Here is a 20,949-nt window from a genome sequence, read left to right on the forward strand (position 1 = left end):
GAAGGAGTTAGAGAAAGGACCTCACTCATTTTCTGAGGTAATCAGAGCAAACATCCTCAGAGTCATAGGGAGGCCGGCAAGCCTCTTAAAGGCACTCCAAAAGTTCTCTGGAAAATTAAAAATTGTCATCAACTTTTTTCTCTCAGAAATTCATGTGTTCTCTCTACCTGTGGAAGATGCCCTAGCAATGCTTGCAGCTGCTCGCTGCCATTCCAGGGACTACGTACATCTAGAGTGTGTACTTCTTTGCCACCATGTTTTTTTTTTCTCTCCTCTGTGCTTTTCATTGACTAACAACACTCTCATTAATCACATCCACAAAATTAATTTATCATCGGTGTGTTCTGTTTCTTGGGAGGCGGGGAAGAGGCAGTATTCATTACTCAATGGGGTTTCCTTTATGCCAGGTCCAGATTACAAGGAATTGGATGTTCACCTGCGGAGGATGGAGTCTGGATTTGGCTTTAGAATCCTCGGGGGAGATGAACCGGGACAGCCTGTAAGTAGAATCCAGTGTGTTTCCCCACGTGACTGCTTTGTGCATAAATACCAGGAGAGCATCATTCAGTATCACACTGAAAAAGAAATGTTTTGAAGATTGCAGTTTGTTTTCTCTTTTCTATCTCTCTTAACAATACCTCACAACACACAAGCATCTGTATGGCTGTTATCTCACCATTATTCACACTAGGAGGGCACTACAGTCTCAAAGAATGGGCCAATTCTTGTTGACTAGTTCAATTATTTAATGGTTCTGGAACATGAGATTCTGTAAGAGACAGTCGTAAAATAAGACAGAAGAGGTGGCTGGAAACCACAGATTTATATATGTTTGCAACGACAACAACAAAAACAACAACAAAGACAATAAAGGCTGGAAAACAGAGAAGTAAATAGACATAAAAATCAAGTTCTCTGATACAAAAGCCAAACCAGATTAAGGCATTATGAGAAGAATATGTTCATGAATCAGCAGCAGTTGAAAGACTACGGAGAATCTGAGAATGGTTCTGGAGTAATCTTTCTATTAATATATCCATATAGCTATGAGGATACACATATTCAGAATGAAAGCATAAAGTAGCAGTAATCATTGATACACAGAAAACATAGTGAACTTTTGTGAGTGTATAGTAAAATATCCTCCCCAAAACACCCATTGTAGAAATGTATCTTAAATGGTACTCAAGGAAACAGAAGCCCAATGTGAGTACATCACACCCTACCTACCTCACGTAAGAGACTAAACAGTAAACATCTGTTTGGTCATCTGCAAGATCAGGGTAGCCAGAGTAACCATCCCATAGAATGGCTTTAAGGACTTAGGATGACATAGCTAAAACTGTTGGTACCTGAGTCATTAACAACTCCAAAGTAAATCTGTATGATCATCAGCCTGTCTGCCATCATGTTAGTAGACTATTTCCCAAGAGACATATAAAAATGAGCAGCAGAAATTCCCAAAAGGAAAAAAATCAATCTAACAGAAGAAAGGAACCCATAATAATTAAAACTGTCCCCATGTAGTTGGCCTTTGAATAGGTAGAGTGAGCGCCTTCACTCTGGAGACATTCAAGCAGAGTCATTGAAAGACTAAGAAGAATCATAGAGACACTTAATCTGTCCCACAAGAGAGGCTCCACTGGGTAATGTAGGAGGTCTCTTACTGCAGAAAACTCCAGGGAAAGGGTTTTCTAATTCCCAGGAACAAAATTGGCAACATTCCCACACATGCCCCTAAGCCCCCAACTGCCAAGGATTATGGGAAGACTCATTGGCCAAAAATTGGTCCCACTTTCCCTTAGTCTTTCAGAAGGGGAGAGGATGGCAAGCTAAAGCAGGCCTAAGGAACTTCAGACTTCCTGGAGGGGCTTTGTCAACCAGGGACTTTCATTTGCTCTCTTCACAGCTGCTGTCCTTTTTATCACCCCACCACCACCTCACTCTGAGATGCTCAGTCACCTGACCAGCCCTCCTGCCTCATTTCCCTCAACAGCTCTTTGCATATGCAAAGGAGCAAGATGCCCTGGAGCTTCTGCATAGACAGAAATGTTGAGGAAAGTGATTCTACCTTTAGGCAGGGAGGGGCTGCACTGGCCTCCGGGGTGTTTGTCTGGCTTGGCTTCCTTCAGAATTGCTCAGATGTGCTCATTTGTTCACACTTTTGGTTCAATCATCAAGAATTTGTATTTATTCTAAGACAGGATTTCACCTTACCTGTTTTATGTCTTATTCCATATGTGAAAATTGTGCCATTTAACCAGAGTGGCCCAAAACCAAGCTTAAACTCATCATCTGCCCAAGTCTACCCAAGACTCCTCCCATCAACTAAAATGAGTTTGCTAAACTACTATTGTTGGGATGGCTGGCCACTCCTGAGTCATCTTTTCCATGTAAACCCTGTCAGATATGGTCCAAGAAGCTCATGGATGATAAAGACATCATCCCACCTTGAGAGTCCCCTCTCATGAACCAGGGCACTCCTTGAACCAAGGTAAAATTATTTAGAATAAAACCACAGGTTTAAAATATACCAAATTTAAAAAGAACTCATACTCATAATAACATAGCCACCATAAGCTAATTCATGGTTTTGTCTGCAATAGTTGGCACTGGGACACTGCGGGGCATATAACAGTGAACCCAGATAGAACCTATCCTGCTCAGGGTCGCAAGGGTCCTTTTCAAATAGGTGTGTTCTCTGTTCTACAGCACGCTGACTGAATATGCTTTTGTTTATCATCCCAAACATGAGCTGACTCTTATAGTCACCACAGAGACGGCCAAAGATTAGCACTGCTGACTGTGTTGCACAGTGTTGGGGAAAGTTTCCAATTAGCAGCAATAATAATAATAATAATAATAATAATAATAATGATAATAATAATGAAGATGCCTTGGCTACATTATACCACAGTACAAAACTCCATGAGCTTCTTAAAGACAAGACTGTGATTTTATTAGGGTTTTGTCTTCCAATCCAACACAGAACCTGCTACAACAATATATGCCTTAGTTGGAACTGATGAACTGACTAGAGTACTTAACCTCAAGACAAAGCTGAGTGTTTCAGAGTGAGTGCTGATCTCCAGTTCATACTGAGGCCTCTGTCTAGAAAGTGGGAATGGCCTTGTCCTAGACAGGATGCAGTTCCACTCCTCTGGAATACTCTCTCCCGCTCAGTATTTTTACACTGTCAAGCACTGATTCAATTTTTAAAATATGATTTCCATTTTTTCTTGAAAAACAGATTTAATGACATTTCTTAAGTGGTTGGAGCCAGTTAAGACCAAGCAGGACCATAGTTCCAAAAACTTCCTTAAGGCCTGTATTACTCACTTACCTAACTGTCTTTGAAAGTTCCTTCCAAGAAGTTGCATTGAAAGAAATTAAGAGTGACTGCTTTGTACCACAAGCGCCTCCTTCCACCTGGGCCAGATTACAGCTCATATATTTCCTAAGCACTGACAGTATTGCCACTTTAATTCGACAGAGCCTTAGATCCTTTCTCCTATGTTTGAATGCACATGTTGAACTATGAAATGGACATAAGGCATGGCAGCAATGGTATGGACTTGGTATCTGCTGAACTCCTACACTCCAACACCTCAGTCAGGAAATATCGCCCTCATCCATCCCACTCTCCAGAAGCAGATGGGCTTGCCTAAGTCATGAGATATGTGTAGACTTAGCTAGCTCAAGGAGGAGCTACACCAGTAGTTTACAACTTGTGGGTCACAAGCTGTGTGTCGTGACCCCTTTGGGGGCAACTATCAGATATCCTGCATATCAGCTATTTATCCTTCAATTCATAACAATAGCAAAAAACAGTTATGAAATAGCAACAAAGTACTTTTATGGTCACCATAACATAAAGACATCCCTCTGCCCATTTCATAACACAGGTTCTCAGATTCCCAGGCCTTCTGAACTCAGTCTTTGCATTCCTAAATCCTTCCTCCCCTTTAGCAGGTAGACATCAAGTATTTATGATAAGCCTCAGATTACATGGATTTCTGGTTGTCTTTATTGCTTTTATTGAGATTTAGTCCTTCATTTAAATGATTTAAAGCATCTCCCAGGGCTGGAGAGATGGCTCGGTGGTTAAGAACACTGGCTGCTCTCCCAGAGGTCCTGAGTTCAATTCCCAGCACCCACATGTGGCCCACAACCATCTATAAAGCAGATCTGATGCTTTCTTCTGTCGTTCAGGTGCACATGCAGCAGAGCTCTCACATATTAAATAAAAAAAAAACTTAAAAAACGATTGCAAGAGGTTAAAAAAAAAAGACATACCCCTGCTTCAGTTTTCAATTCTGGCACTTCTGCTATAAACTAGAAACCTATCTGATCTTAATGCAAGAAAGGATAAAAAGTGTGCCTTCCAGACCAGAATGCTGCACCTCAGAGGATGACTGTCAATAACAGGGAGTCTACTCCAAGAAAAGTTTCCTTTCAGCCTGCCCTTCCTGCTTTTTCACATGCTAAGCTCAGCGATAGCATACACCCACTGCCTAATTGCTAGTGTGCTGCCAAGGCTGAGGCAGGGAGGGTGATGTGATGTGTTCATCAACCACTTGTCTCATGGGTCACTTCGAACAGGTTTCTGCCTCCGTATTTATGAAATGGTATTGACACCCCGGGGTTCACGTTGAACATGACAACTAGGCTCCCACAAACAATGAACAGCAGGACTCCTGTTCAAGCAAAGCTTCCGGGCATTTTTTTTTTCTTTAAAAAGGAGATACTTTTCACAGTTAAATAACAATAGGAATAGAAAGAAATGAAAAATTGCTAGAGAGGAACAAAAATGAGATTCCCTGCTGTGAGTTGAAAATCAATAGGAAGGCGTCAAAATGGAAGGATCTAGAAAATATCACAGTGGAGAAAGCCTATGTGGAGAAAAACCTTCCGCTATAAAAGAAGACATGGTACAGACCTGTCCTCCATCCTGGAGTCCGATGCGAGCTCCTGGAGTTGTTTTGAAAAGGAAAGGACCTGAAGTGTTTTTGCAGGACTTTGTTGCTGACAAGATCCGCAGGGGATGTGTTTACTTGGGGCAGGCAGTGCAGGAAGGATCAAACGCATTTAAAGGCCAGCAGAGGTGGTTTGTGGTTGGTTTTTTGTTTGGTTTTGCTTTCTTTTTCTCATTATCTCTTCCCCTGCCTTCCTGGTACCTCTGCCACTTGAATCTAAATTACTACTTCACATCACACACTTTTCTGTTCTGTGCCCTCAGAGCTTGAGAGAAAGTAGAGTCATGAAGGTGGTCTGTTTCTTTGGAGCTTGTTTGTTTGTTTGTTTGTTTGTTTAGAATTTCCTATATGAGCATCATATTTGCATCATCTTCCCTTCCTCGCTTCCTACCCCTCCCCTTCTTTCCTCCAATTCTTCTCTTGCCACACAGACCCCAGTCCCTCTCTAGTTTATAGCCTTTTTCATTATGTACTATTGTTACATAAATGCACACATAAATACGACCTGCTGAGTCCATTTAGTGTGGCTCACATGTATATGATTTTAGGGCTGAGCAGTTAGAGAACATGATTGAGAAGACACTGGCCATTTATGGGGTCACTGTTTTCTAAGCTTTCCCACTGAATTTTTCCTTGCATGCCAGAAAAATAGAGATGGGATAGAATGTTCTAAGAGTGTGGAGAAGAGAAATCTGAAGAATCTGAGACTGAAGTGTTCATTGAAGGCAGAAGGAGGTAAATGGGCAAGGCTGCGTTGCCTGAGCTGGCTTTCTGGCCAGCATGATCAATGGTCAATAAGACCAGGGGGAAGATAAATGACTTGATACATAAGAGAACCCATACCAGCAACTCTTGATATACCCAGAAAATGGCCAGTATGACAGGCTAGGAACCAACTTGAGATATGACCAGTAAGAGCATAGGTCCTGTGGCCACTGAACTAAATGGAAATGCTTAGTGTGGCTCATAAGAGCATGAGTCTTCCATCAGCTCCCAGGAGCTTACTAAACACGCAAAATCTCATACTCTGGCTGGTTGCTGCCAGAGTATGTAGTGCCACCTCCCAGAGGGCAGTAACAGGCATGTCTCTGTGAGTTTGGTGCCGGCTTGACCTACATAGAGAATATCAGAGCAGCCAGGGCTACCTAGTGAACCCACCCCCCCAAAACTACCAAAAATAATATTAATAACCTGATACCTCATCTCTGGCCTATAAAATCCCAAGGGTGGGTGATCTGGAAGAGTTTAACCCTAATGCTTCCTTGAGCAATGGTTAAGGCCTCACCTGCCGCTCTTTCTCGATGCATGTGCCTCCTAACATTACCATTTAGGTCGCATACCATTTACATCTGTTATGCACCACAAGAATGGTGGTTCCATAAGGTGAGGATTACTAATGCCTTTGCTGTGGGTTCCTGGCTGTTATATAGTATCTCTGTGCTCCATGAGCCTTTGTTGAAATGAATGACTGAAGAGAATATGACCTATCACAGCAGTAGGTCAGGAAAACACTGTTTTCCAGGGCTCCTCCTTCAATAAGAACATAAAACTAACAGCAGTGCAGCTTCAGGAGCGTGTGTACATCCTTGCCTTCTTCTCACAGAAAGAGACGCACAAGCATTTTCCCAGTATGTAAATAATCTCACTTATGTTTGTATAAAGCCCAGGCAAAACTCTGAGCTCCCATAGCTGTAAAGGCTCACCCCAGCCAGAAGCCGAATGTTGCCTTAACATTGGTGATTATCCAGCCAAAAGGTTCATGAACTCTTTATAACTAGCTATTTTTTATAACTTCCCTATTTCCTGGGTATGGGAAATTTAAAGGTGGAAGCATTTTCTTTGGACAGACCCTTGCTAAATGCAGCTTTTCATGGAGCAGTAGAGAAACAAACACTTATTTTAACTGGCTTTTGTACAAAGCACTTAGAAACCCTTTGAAGCACTCCACAGTGGGCTGGGCCTTTTGAAGAATGACTGGAATATCTTTAGAAAGATATTCAAAAATTCAGGTTGGCATGGCAATAAAGAAAATAGAGATTGTCAGAAGTGTACCCAAGAAGTGTACTCAAGTAGATACGGCAGGTCAAAGGGAAAGAACAAGACTATAGGTAATCTAAGGCAGGAGGCGCACCGCACCATCATCCTCGGGATAGCGGTAGCGAGTGGCTCCTCAGAACAGTGCTATTCACCCTGGAAGCAATGCTATTTCTCACCCTAGAACCCTCCAGGAATGGAAGACTGTGGCACTATTGTAGAAAGTGGTCGTTCCTCTATGCAATGTGTAAAGCCGTGAAATCCTTCAGACTGAAATGCTGCCTGTACTTAAGTGGTCCGATGCATTCAGATCCAGTTGCCATGTTGACAGACATGAAAAATTAGGGCTAAGCTCTGGAGCATCCGCTCTGGTACCAAGCCTGAGGACACGCTGCTCAAGCTGGGGTTATTCTACAAGCTGGCTGGAGTCCACACATCTGAGACTTGAAAGAAATTATTATGCCTGAAAGAAATCAATTTTTGAGCAACAAATTGCTTTATAAGAATTTAAAACCTGGAGTGAGGCCTCTGTAACATTGTCAGGCTGATGGAAAATGTTGCCATCAGGAGCCAGGCAGCTGAGCCACTGACAAAGAAAAGAGAGACCTGTTGTTCATGACTTGGAGAAACTGTTTGTAGGTTAAACAGCAAAACTAAAATACTAAGCACCATTTACTTTCCTCTGAGATAGAAAAGAAAAAAGACCTTGCTTATAGACACTAAACCAGGTGACCCTGCTAGGCTGTAGGAAGTCATATACACTTTGCATCGTGGTCCTATTTGGGGTGTTGTAATAATACATGTGTTCCAGAATTCATGCTGCCTCTCTTCCTGGCACAGTGGTTCTGTATCTAACATGGAAGCATTCGAGGAGCCAGTGGGCTGGAAATGTTCTAAGGAAATTCTCAATAGATGGAACAAGAATTTGGAGATAGTTCAGCTGAGAATATTTGAGTGAGCTAATTGACCAGAAAAAAAAAATCGTTTTGTTCTTTGTGCTTTACCCTTCCAATGTCTCAAAGCAAACAACCAAGCAAAATAAAATGAAATAAAAATTGTGACCCTCTGTCCGAGTTTAACGGGTGGTTCCCCCTGACATTCGCAGGCGGACAATCTGAGTCATGCGAAAGTTATTCTTCCCTCACATTTTGACATTGACTTCTCCCAGCAGCTCTCTGAACTGGTCCTATTATCATCCCATTTTGTAGGTGAAGAGAGTGAGGCTTGCAAAGCTTAGGAAGCCTTATTCAAATCTGCAGTTAAGAACTGGAGCCAGGACTCAATGCAGATGTCCTCTGTGGTAGCCGACTACCATCAGCATATTTTGAGTTATAATTTCCCTTAAGGCCCACAACATATGATCCAGCAAGCAAGTTTCCCCTCTGGGACACCATGGAAAGCAGCAGTAAGTGGTAGACAGTGGGGAACAGTCCCTGTAATGACGTCCTTCCTGCCTCTCCTCACCCACTCTCAAGAGCATGCCCCTTTATATATGCATGTGAATATTCTCTCTAGATTTTGATCGGAGCCGTCATTGCCATGGGCTCAGCTGACAGAGATGGCCGTCTGCACCCAGGAGATGAGCTCGTCTACGTGGATGGGATCCCGGTGGCCGGCAAGACCCACCGCTATGTCATCGACCTCATGCACCATGCGGCCCGCAATGGGCAGGTTAACCTCACTGTGAGAAGAAAGGTGCTATGCGGAGGTATGTAGCTGAGGTGGGCAGCAAGAGTGGGGCGTGGGGGGGTGGGGGGGAGGCAGTGGGATGCTTTGGGTAGATAAGTGGGCAGCTAGAAACAAACTTAAAATTGGTTTCTGTGTAATACAGGGGCAGAAACAAGCCGCATGTTCTCCACATAACAATTTTTCAACATGCAGCTTAGCAACCCTGCTAATCCAGTCTCTGAGGCCTACATTTTAAATGTAGTCATTAAAATTTCTCTAGCAAAGCCTGGGGCTGATTCAAGATGAGTGTGCTCTGTGCTCTTTGATATATGCTTGTTATGAGTAAAACATTATAATAACAAAAACTATGCCTTTTGAAAGTGTTTCTCATTGTGTTTACAAACAAAGAGCTCTAGCACTTTTGTACTGTAATAGGGACAGCAGGGTGGGAAACTAGCTTTCATTGGAGAGCGTGATATAGGTAACAAAATACCTACCACCCCGAATGGGGACATACAGCTCTCACCCTGAGAAAACAGCTCATACAGCGCCAAGCTTATGAAACAGATAAATTACAAGCAATTCTTCCCTTTACAGCTATTTTCTTGGCTTCAAGAAGAACCCACCAAAGACGTATATTTAAAAGTCAGCCCATATATTCATAATCTTATCTCATTTGCTTCTCTCCACTATTAAGTCCCGCTGGAGGGCTGTGTTCCAGAGGGTATGTCTGTTGCAATCACCATACTGGGTTTATAACTGAACACTAAGTAACATTAGCATTATAGATGGTTTTCCCCTAAGACCTAACTGTGCTTTGTCTTGTGAATTGTAGAAGCAGAAACTCCAGCCATGCTCCCTTTTCACCCTCTGCCCCAGAAGCTCAATGACCTTTCTCCCCAGGGACTTGAACACCCTCCTACAGACTCAATTCTAAAATTAGGAGTGACCTTGGCCAGATAAGGAAACTGAGGCCCAAGGAATAATAGATTGGCTAATGGTCCACAGCAAGTTCGGGATGCTGCCAACATGGACTCACCCCACTGCTAGTCTTCATTCTGATGCTATTATCAGCTCCAAATTCCACTTTAAGACATTACCCTTACTCCCAGAGACCTAAAGGCAGATAGCTGATTGATGTCACTCCCAAATTCTTCAGAATGTGTTCATATATAACACTGGAACTTTTTAAAGGCCACCTGCTAATCACAGGCTGTGGGAGAATCAAAGGTATGAGATTTACTGCTTGGGCTAAATATCTTTTTCTTTTGAGTCCCCTAGAGACTAGACTTGAGTAAGGGCAGTCATTTCCAAGGGCGAATCAGACAAATCGTGAGCCTTCAGCAGCAGGGACCACTATATATCTAACAGTGGATGGAGGTTTTGCTGCTCGGTGCCATTTGTCTTCCAAAATCCACAGTGTACCACTTGACCCAAAGAAATAAAACACCTTGACTTATGCCTTCTCCTTGAGCAAGTAGCCGGATAGAGACAGTGCTTGCTTGGTTAGCATTTAACTGCCTCTCTCCCTACAGAGTGATTCTTAGCAAAACAAAACACCAAAAAGAAGTTTGATGTACCTATGTACTGTAACCTGAAGATAAATTAGAAAGATAGCCGATTTATGAGGAGCTATACTACACAGTGCAAATCCAGTGCACCAACATAATTTCATGCTCTCCTTGCCACAAGCTGATGATTGCAAATTAAACTTTGTTCTAATCAATCCCAGCTGTTGGAGTATAGGCCAAATGTTTTGTAGGTCCTGTGACTTCTGTAAAGGGCTCTCTTTGCTGGGGTTCTTATCAAATTCACTCGGCCAGGCTTCAGACTGCATTTGGGGTGAATTTAATATTTGATCACATTCCCCTACAGATTACTCATGCTAGGAGAGACTCTGTGTTCATCCAGCCTCCTTGAAAGCTCCATCTGTACCGAGAATGATTAAATTCTAAACAGGATACTTTGAGAGTAAAATAAACACCTAAAAAGCAGGGTAGAAGAAATCTACAAGGCATAGAAAAACAAACTTCTTCATAGCTGTCATTCCATCAACGTGATAAAGGCCAGGCCAGGATGGATGGGCCAGGGGAGATGTCTTTTTAAGTAGGGTTGCTGTTATTCTGCTCTGGTAAGCAAGGCAGTGGGAGGGGCAAGCGCAGCTTTGGGTGGAACCGTCCAGAGCTGACAAGAAGTGAGCAATCAGCTTTGCAGAACCACAGATTTAGAAGAGAAATTATTGGTACATTATCTCACGGCCATGCAGTTTGGGGCACCGAGAACTGGGGGACTGTCCAGCCAAACATCTTATCCTGGCTTTGGTTCATGCAGGCACACTGCTGGTCTCCAGACTGATGCATCAGAACAAGAACACAGACAGGGTGGCATACAGATAAGCTAATAGCACTGGGAAAAGATTAAAATAACACAAACCCCTTCTCCAGATTAAGTCCTAAGAAACACATATACACTAAAAGTAGAAAGGCACATTTTTTCAGCTTTAAGCTGGGTCACCAAAAGTGAGAAATTGCTGAGTTAGAGAGCAAATGATGCAGTAAACCTCCAGTGTCTTTTGTCTGGGAATCACAAGTACAAATCTTTTACCTTGAACTAGTTTCGAGAGCTGTCTTCTCCGTACCACTAGCTCCAGCATTTGGTTGGTTTTTGCCCCCTGAGGATATTAAGAGAGTGGCTTTAATTACTCTGCTGAAAGTATAAATATTTAAGTGTTTGGTAGCTCAGCTAAGAGATGTTCAACTTAATGACACATTGTTTTGGATGCCCACTGTTAGTTTGAGAGTACGATGTCCCTGAGGAACTCCCTAACTTGTAAATCAAGAATGGCTATGCAAGAAGTTTTATGGCTTAATCAAAACATCTAGTCTCATGCTGTCAGCATCTTTCTTTGATATCCAAGGAGAATATAATTCTTGGCCCAATGTTAAGGAAGAGGAGCCCCTTAAGAGTGCAGTGGAACACACTGATGGGCACAGCCCTGGTCTTGGTCTAGCCTTTGTCCATATGTGTCCCCTTTCCCTTTGTGAACGTGTCAGCCATCCAGTAAACTGGATAAACCAGCTGTGCCTACACAAACGGGCAGGGACATACTCAGGGCTGTCCCCTTCCCCAAGTGGTACTGTGATGCTGTCTATACATATGGACACCCCAGCCCCTGTGTAAGACTCTAGTGTATGCATGCCCCATGGCCCTAGCTATGCTTCAAGGCAAGATATACGCATTACAGTCCGGAAGCAGGCACAGTTCATCTGGTTTCCAGAATCCTCAAGTCCTGCTACTGAGAATGGGGATCCAAAAATGAAATGGAGGCTCTGACTGAAAAAGTCCTGTTGGGTAAATGACTTCCTTATTTAATGAGCACATGAATCGGGGAGTTGTCAGAAACATGGTGGCCCAGGCAACAGGTAGCCATGATCCAGCTCCAAAAAGTCAAGAGAAATTGCAAATCCCTATTCCTATCAGATCTCTCTATTAATAAATATCAGTAATTAATCATAACAACTAGCATTAAGAGTTTAGACCAGTAATGTGCCAATGAGAAGCAAGGCCCACCAGAAGTAAAGGTTTGGGTCCGAAGCCTCTCACCTGCAGGCACTGTCAGCCCGCTCCTGCCCTCCAGAGGATGAGTCTCTTCCAGTAAAGTGCCATGCTGTTTTCTAGTATCACTGGTGGAGACAGAACAGAACCTAACCTAAAAACTTAAGTATTTGACTTCGGGAAATGCTAAACGACTGCATCTTGAATGGCCTGCATGTGTGAGCCAAAAGGCATCAGGTAGTTTTTGAAATTAGTATGGTGCGGAGTCACCTTCTGGCGTTTTACTTTACTGTTCAAAAGCAACCCTGTTGATGTGCTATGCCACAAAGAGTTTTTGGAAAGCAAGCAGTCCTGTCTAGATGGAGAGCCAGTTGAATAGGAAACACTTGATGTCAACCAACCCCTCAAAGACAACAGTGCTACCAAACCCCAAGGGTCAGAGGTCAGAGCAACTCTGGGAAGCTTGAACGTCTTCCCAGTAAACCACCTGACTTAAAACATGCTCAGTTTGCTAAAGGTCAAGGGATTTTCCCAAAAGCTTGAAAAGGGGTCCACTGCAATAGATAGGTGCCCTGCCCATTAGTTTGATCCTTTCTGGTACCCAAGGACCACCACATTGACTTAGTCATCCATACCTTCGAATTTTAGAACCCATGATCTAGCCACTCCCAGCCACTTACTGCAAAAGACTGATAATTCTTTCTTGCTCATTTACTGACAACCACACATAGCTCTCAACTCCTCTAAAATATGACAGCCAGAAAATGAGATCTCTCTTGTCATTGCCTATGACATTTAGTTACTGATTTGGTCCAATAACTCTGGAGATTTTCAATTTAATGTAGCAGCATAATAATTGTTTGTTTTTCTTCTCCAGGACTATCTCTAATCATTTTATTTCCAACTTGCACAGGGCTGATAAAGGACATGTACTTTACCAAGACAATAACAACCTGTCTTTGAAGGAGGGTACATTTTACAGGCAGAAACATTTCATTCTAGTTCAAAGCAAGGACATTGACATTTTGATCTTTTATGATCTCAGTACATTTCTCACAAATGAAAAGTGTCTTTTTATATTAAAGATTAATTAATTGTATCTTAAAGAAAAAGTTCAGATGTATCAAATCATAATAGTGCTTGCTTTGGGGCTCAGTTCTTCTGTAACTAAAAGGACTGAAGAGGCGTGGATGTAGCTCTTCCCCATCTCTTCTTCCTTTAGTGTACTTAATAAACTGCCTCCAAAAAAAACCAATTCATTTTATAAGACCTTTTTATGATGAAGTGACTTGATTTGCACTTATTTTCTTCAAAAATTTTAGCTGACTTACTGCTACTTCTAATGTCTCTGTATATGAATAAATGTGATATATAAATGAATACAATTCTTTCTCTGGATATCAGTGTAACAAAATATCTCCTGTGGTCTCCCTTTTCCTTCTGACTTCCTTATTTTCTATCACTATAACAAATACCTGAGATGAGTCAGCTTATAAAGAGAAAAGGTTTATTTGGTTTGATTGTTTCAGAGCATGACCAATTTGCACATAAAATGATTCCATGTACATCACAGCTAGAGAACAAAATCAAGGGAAGACAAGGGGGGAGAGGTGTGCACAGGTGCCCCATAATCCTCTTCCAGGGTACACCTCCAGTGACCAAAAGGATCCCACAAGACACACTTCTCAAAGTGTTACTACCCCCCAGTCATGCCACACTCCAATAGTACTGCAACTCTAGCTTGTGATGCCAACAGGCCTCACGGGGACTTCTGCTGATCATGTGTAACTTGACACAAGATGACTCCCAAAACTCTTAAGTAAGAGTCAGTATTAACGGGACCACAAGAAATGAGGAACCATCATAATTTTATCTTAATTCTGTTGGACAGACACCTTTTGACGCCATGATGAACGTTAGGAAAGAAATGAAACAGCCACATTCCCCACAACAGTTCTTTAAGGAGCAAATCTGCTCCTCTGACTCCACTCTCTGCCACCACCTTGCTATTAAATTAAAATGACAAACCCTTCCTGGATGGCAGACCAACTGTCGTTGAAAACATTAAAAACAAAAAAAACACGTGCTTCTCAGGGCTAGAGAGAGATGTCTCAGCAGATAAGAGCACTGACTGCTCTTCCAGAGGACATGGGTTCAAATCCCAGCATCCACATGGCAGCTCACAACCAAGTGTTACTCCAGTTCCAGGGGTTCAGTACCGTCCTCTGACCTCCATGAACACTGAGCATGCACATAGTGCACATGCATATATGCAGATAAAACAGTAAACTAGCTTCTCTTAGCTCCCAACTTCCTCTCATATTGCCACATAATTATGCTTGCTTCATTTTGGGAGTATTGGTTAGGTTTATCTGATTAATATCCAATTAGTAAAGTATACTTTGTAATATGGGATGCAAATGAGCAAAACTTCAAACACCTCTATTGAGATTTAACATTCAGTTTGTCAGCCTGATATTATTGGATTTGATTCAGACTGTGCAAACTAATTTTCAGTGAAAATCTCAATTGATTTGTTTCTTTCAAACTACCTTATTGAGTAAGATGTGGCTGTCACCTAAAACAATTAAGCAGGCCACCTTTTTAAAAAAGTCTATTTCCTACCTATATGGAGTGAGTTAACACTTCTAGGCTAGCAAAATACCGTAAGATAAAACCGTGGCTCTTTAAAAAAAAAATGCAGTCACCTTCAAGGTTGTTGTCCTCACTGACAGTACAGCAGCATTTCCCAAAGATGTTGAAATGTTATCTAGATTCCTATGCTAATCTTCCAAAGATCAACTCTGAGGGAAATAAACAAAAACTCCCCTTGGTGGGCCCTTCTTATGTTTGTTTTTTTTAATGTGTGTGTGTGTGTGTGTGTGTGTGTGTGTGTGTGTGTGTGTGTGTGTGTTCATAAATGTCTGTGTGTGATGCAGGAGCATGCGTGCCCTGGCACACACTTGTAAGGATCAGAGGACAGCCTCAGGTTTGTCCTCCCTTCTACATTGTTTGAGGGAGGGCCTGTCTCTTTGTTGTTTGCAGTTGTGCACTCCAGCTGGCTTCTGGGGGATTCTCCAGTCTGTCTCCCGCTGACTCATAGACGCACCGATCCTAGAAAGGATGCTCTAATGTGGTCTTTACATGGGTCCTGGGGATTCAACTCAGATCCTTATGATTGCCCAGCAAGTGCCTCACTCACTGAGCTATCTCCCCAGCCCCTTTATAAATTCTTTCAGTGAGTCATATGCCTGGGATGATTTAAGATTCTGTCTGCTTGGTTTCCTCTCATCTTCAGTCCGTTACTATGCAACCAAGAGGCTAATGTATAAAAGTTGTCTTTGTCTCTGGGCCTTGAAGCTGTAACAAGAGAAAAACAAAAGCAAGTACAAGACTCAGAGGAGGCTAATGCAGGGGGTCGGGGTCGGGGGATTCCCTGTGCTTTGGGAAAGGCTAACAGTGGATGAAGGCCTAGTGGATTTCATAGGAGATCTGCAGCTCTTCAAGTACTCTGTATCTAAAGGGAAGATCAGCTAGTATTCTTAACACATTCTTTGGGAAGAAGTCAGTAAGGCCTTTCCTAAACCACTGAGTTCCTGTGGACTTTGATATGCATTTCAGGGGAGCCCTGCCCAGAGAATGGGAGGAGTCCAGGCTCTGTATCAACCCACCACAGCTCTCCGCGCAGTGACTATGCCACCTACTCCAACAGCAACCACGCAGCCCCCAGTAGCAATGCCTCGCCTCCTGAAGGCTTTGCCTCGCACAGCCTGCAGACCAGTGATGTGGTCATTCACCGCAAAGAAAACGAAGGGTTCGGCTTCGTCATCATCAGCTCCCTGAACAGGCCCGAGTCTGGAGCCACCATAAGTAAGTGACTGGCTTATCTGTGTTCGGATAAGGGGGTATTATATGTATTTGTTCTAATGATAGAGGTATCAGAAGAGTATAGACCAGAGAATAGCTATGGATATACTGAGTGGCCTAGAAATCTCAGACTATGAGCAAAAGAAAAATAAAACACCCTTAACACGGACTAGCCAAATATCAGTCCTTTGGTTCAAGAACAATACAAGATGACGTACCCCAAACGCTCAGCACTATTAAAACCATTAGTTCATTTGTAAGTAGAGTAAAATAAATGAGAATGGTGTGTGGCCATACAGCTATGAGAGGAGGATGTACCATCTTCATGGGCTGGTGAGGGACCGCCTCTCATGAGAGCTGTTCCAGAGGATAAACCAGAGATAGAAAGGACCTAGCGGGAAACTATATACATAAGCTTTCAGATGAAGAGTCGCTCAGGATCAAGAAGGATGCAGACAACCGGGGTGGGGTCTGCTGCAGTCAGCCAGAAAGAACATTGCTGATTGCCACTGGGGGGTCCATGAAAACCAAGAGGTGTAGGCTTCGTATGCACTGGTCGTAAGTCCATGCTATACTCTCAGTTCTTGGAAGTTTGTGGGATGTTTTGAGCAGCAATGCGATGCCTTTTTTGTTCTTATAGATGCCTGCATAAAATTAAATGGAGGTTGGGAGAAAACAAAACTGGAAACATAGGACATAGTCAGGAGGCTTTTTCAAAAGCAGCCTCTTGAGACAGAGGCCCTAGGGTTCGCCTCTGGGCTAGCAACTCTAGGTAGGAAAGCAGTAGATGAGCGTCAGTTCTGTGGATTCTTCAGTACTCCTGTTCCATGAGTCTATACCACACAGTGACAGAAGTCATATTCCTCTTCTGCCAGCCACCATTGTAGATGGCCTCCTTGGTCCATAGCCATCAAGCAGAGGACAGAAGTAGGGACAAGAAAATGTGTCATGGTTTTCATGGTCAAGTACTTAGGCCCAATTGCTATGGATATATTTCATCTGAATGTAGAAATCTTCAAATAATTGCCATGTTACCATGTTGAACGTTCCTAAAATTCTTATAAATTGTGGTTTCCAGTTTATGTCAGATAGGAAGGTATATCAAGCAATGTTCAAAAAAAATCGTATTATCAGGAATTAGTAAGAGCTTCTATGGTCAGGTTAATGTTATCAAAAGCCTACCAGAAGCACATGGGTAAGACTGCACTCTTTAGCATGAGCCTTAACAAATTCAAGAGAGAAAACTACCAAAGTTTCAGACCTTAGCCAATATGTGCAGAGGCCAAATTACATATGTCTGAAAGAAAGGTTCCATTTTTCTTTTTCTGATAAGCTGAAGAAATAAATCCAATCTTTAATCATAAACTCAAAGCAGGATTCTGTCAGTACGATGGATTCACCACGATTCAAAGGACACAAGACTGAAGATTTTCATGAATTATATAAACAGCCTCCCAATAACTTGGGAAAATGTTCACAGAGAGATTTTGCAGCTATCTCAAGTCATTTGGGTTGTTTATTGTGGCAGGATACCTAGAGAACTGGAAGAGAAATAAAAAGTATACTGCCACAGTAAAAATGCTAAGCATGTGTTTCAGGTCTCAACTGTATTTAAAGCGTGACAACTTCCTTTCTAAATGGTAAGGAAATGTATGCATGGACTTTCTGTATTGCAAATAAAATCCATGCAGAAGTAGGTCTGGGAAAACAATTGGTGCTAATGCTTACAATTAGTGAGCTTTTCTGCCTAGTGAGTGACCTCAAAAAAATAATTCTCAACTTTAAAAATGGTATAATTTTGCAGCACCCCTGAGCATAGAAGTATAGTAGCCTATTAGTCCACGAGGCCTTCTGGTTGCTTCCTTTCATACAGCTATTTCTTTTCAATTTAAGGATTTTGAAGCACAGATTGTCCCATGCTCTGTGGCAAAGCCAGCTATTACACTGATGGCATGTTGCAGTTATAGTATGTAATTTGCAGCATGTGCCTAAAAGGCTCCTGGAGCCAATGCTCTTTCCTACTTAACTTCTATAGAATACTTTTGATCTCTACTTTCAGAGAAAAATGCTAAGTGCTTTGTGACTGGTATAGAGCCATCCCTGGGCCTCATCTTCATTGTCAGTATATCAAAGGTGTTTGTTCTCTGGGCATCTGAGGTAGGGTAATGCTATCAGATATTTTGGGGTCATAGTCATTCACCCATGTGCTGGGCTTGTGGTAATCTTCTTTTCCTGTCTTATCATGGCACCAAAAGCATTAACAATTCATTGTGTAGCTTGTTCCCTGTGGCTGCTGAAGCTGTTTCATTGGTAGACAAGGGCCACACTGTGCACTTGATCGGCAGATCATTACATATAGGCAAGCAAGTGGCAAGAGGTTAGTCGCTCAGGTGCTGCAGTCATGCTCCTTGGATGGAAACCTGACTCTGTCATTAACTAGCCTTGTGACCTTAAAGAAATCATATGGCTTCGTTCTCCTAAATTGTATGAAAACATTTGCTTCCATTCCTTTGCCATGGGTTACGCGGAACATTAAAGACATCTGTATACATACAAATGTATAAGCTTCCCATGACTATAACATAAGCATCTTTAGAAAATAACCCCAGAGGAAAGATTTGTTCTGCTCACAGAGGTTTCAGCCCATGGTGGTTGGTTCCATTACTCTGGGGTAAAACATTGTGACAGAAATGTGTGATGAGAGAATTTGTTCTCATGGTAGCTGGAAAGTAAAATTAAAAGGAGAGAGCCCCCCAAAAAATGCCCTCCAAGGGCACACCCACAAAGGCCCCAACTCTTTTTTAAAAATTTATTTATGTATTTTATGCATATGGATGTTTTGTCTGCACACATTGTAGGCATAAATTTTTTGCAACCTACTTTTAATAAGGGTTCAAATTCTCTTCTAGCCCACCACCCAGCAGACATAGTGGAAGAAAAAAGTTATTAGGAGATGGGGAACATGAACCTGTTCAGCAATAGTCCTTTGAGGGTCAGCTCCATGTTCTTTGGCAGCAGTTCAGTCCCATAGCAAACCCCAAACACGACTCAGCAGTTACAGACCAGTCTTCTAGGCAGGCAGACACCAGGCACGAACCAGCAGCTGTAGTTCAGTCGTGGAGAAACCAAAAGGCTCACCAACTGGCCTGAGCTGAGGCTGCAGAAGTGGCAAGCTGCCGCAGGAACCTCACGAGCAGTTCTTTGGAGAGTTACTCTCTGGCATTGCCACTAGTGGAGATCAACAATGCTATGTAAGGCAAACCAATACATGTGTGTCATTAGAGAAAAATAGTGAAGTGCTCAGTGCTCTTCTCTAACTGTCTGTGGGGTCATATTTATACTCCTTCATCAAGTGTCCTTTCATATGTTTGCTAAATCAAAACATCCTTTCACCTGTGTCTGCTTCAGGAAAACATTTTTTTTCTGCTTTAGCAAGACATTCTTTTACCTGTGTGCCCCAGCAAACATCATTTGACCTAACTAACTTTCCAAAGAAACCAAAAGTTCCCGCTCCAGTGCATGTTTGCACACCAGAAGAGGACATTAGCTCCCATGGGACTGTAGTTATAGATGGTTGTGAGCCATTGTGTGGGTGTGGGAATGGAACTCAGGACCTTTAGAAGAACAGGCAGTGTTCTTAATCACTAAACCCTCTCTCTAGCCTCTAGGTTCCAACTCTTTTGTTGTTGTTGTTGTTGTTGTTTTGTTTTGTTTTGTTTTTTGGTTTTTAGAGATAGGGTTTCTCTGTGTAGCCCTGGCTGTCCTGGAACTCTCTCTGTAGACCAGGCTGGCCTCAAACTCAGAAATCCGCCTGCCTCTGCCTCCCAAGTGCCGGGATTAAAGGCAAGTGCCACCACTGCCTGGCTAGGTTCCAACTCTTAAAGCACCAACTCACCCAGTAACACTGCAGGCTGATGTGTAAACCTTTAGCATATAGATCTTTCATGGACATTTAATATCAAGACCAAACAGCAAGATATTCATTGTCATATTATTAATAAACATGGAAAATTAAAAATAAAAGCAGCTTTCTTTTTATCTTTTCAACCTTTATTTTTATTTTATGTGGAAAGATGTTTTGTTTGCATACATGTCTGCACTGTGTGCATGCAGTGGCCACAGAGGCCAGAAGAGGGTGTCCAAATTTGTAGGAAGCTGTGAGCTGCCAGGTGACTGCTGGGAATCAAACCCAGGGTGTTCTAGAAGAGAAACCAGTATTCTGTTAAAAGCTCCTTGGTGCTGATAATTTCAGCTGATATTTGTAAAGTGTGAACCACGTCTCTCCACTGACTAACATACCATTCTTAGGATTCATGAGGTCTGTGTATATAGCCCAGATGTGACTTCAGCAGCCTTCTGCCTCTGGACTAGATGCTCCTTCTGTGAAACTGTCCCAGTCGCTGTGTACAGTGGGCTGGTAGGCTGGGCCTCAACTATCCCTAGTTCAAGGCTATCCAAGTGTTATTGCATAAAACCTGCTGTCTTACCAGCCGTTTCCAAGAAGGGCTTTAGTATAAATAGCTTAAAAATAACCTTTAGTCTCTAACATTTCTACAGTTTGTCAAGAAAGTTATATCAGAATTCACTTATATAAGAAGCAAACTAGAACACTTTGCCATCAATAGTAGAGACTATCAAATTAATTTAAAACTTAGATATAGACCCATAACAAGGAAAGCCGACTAATTTGGAAGAACAGCCAGGGCACCGATCTAAGCACTCAAAGGTCGAGAGCAATTGTGTGGATCCTCTTCCCTTTGTTAGCAATTTCCTACTGTGCTCACTTGATCTGTCTTTATCTGCAAGCGCATCAGTGCCAGCGAGCTGATGACTACACAGTAGAGTCTCA

The 20,949-nt window shown here is 42.5% G+C and overlaps 1 protein-coding gene across 13 annotated transcripts in view; it reads left to right on the forward strand.

Moving 5' to 3' along the window:
- Magi2 (membrane associated guanylate kinase, WW and PDZ domain containing 2) overlaps window positions 1-20,949 on the forward strand; it is a 1,461,753-nt gene that overhangs the window by 1,302,167 nt on the left and 138,637 nt on the right. For all 13 annotated transcript variants that reach the window (XM_031380053.1, XM_031380052.1, XM_031380051.1 and 10 more), the window contains 3 exons: window positions 408-499; window positions 8,526-8,718; window positions 15,855-16,103. In XM_031380053.1, the coding sequence (XP_031235913.1) occupies window positions 408-499; window positions 8,526-8,718; window positions 15,855-16,103 (534 nt within the window). The remainder of the gene's footprint in view (window positions 1-407; window positions 500-8,525; window positions 8,719-15,854; window positions 16,104-20,949) is intronic.

Source organism: Mastomys coucha, unplaced genomic scaffold (assembly GCF_008632895.1).
Source record: "Mastomys coucha isolate ucsf_1 unplaced genomic scaffold, UCSF_Mcou_1 pScaffold19, whole genome shotgun sequence".
NCBI lineage: Eukaryota > Metazoa > Chordata > Mammalia > Rodentia > Muridae > Mastomys > Mastomys coucha.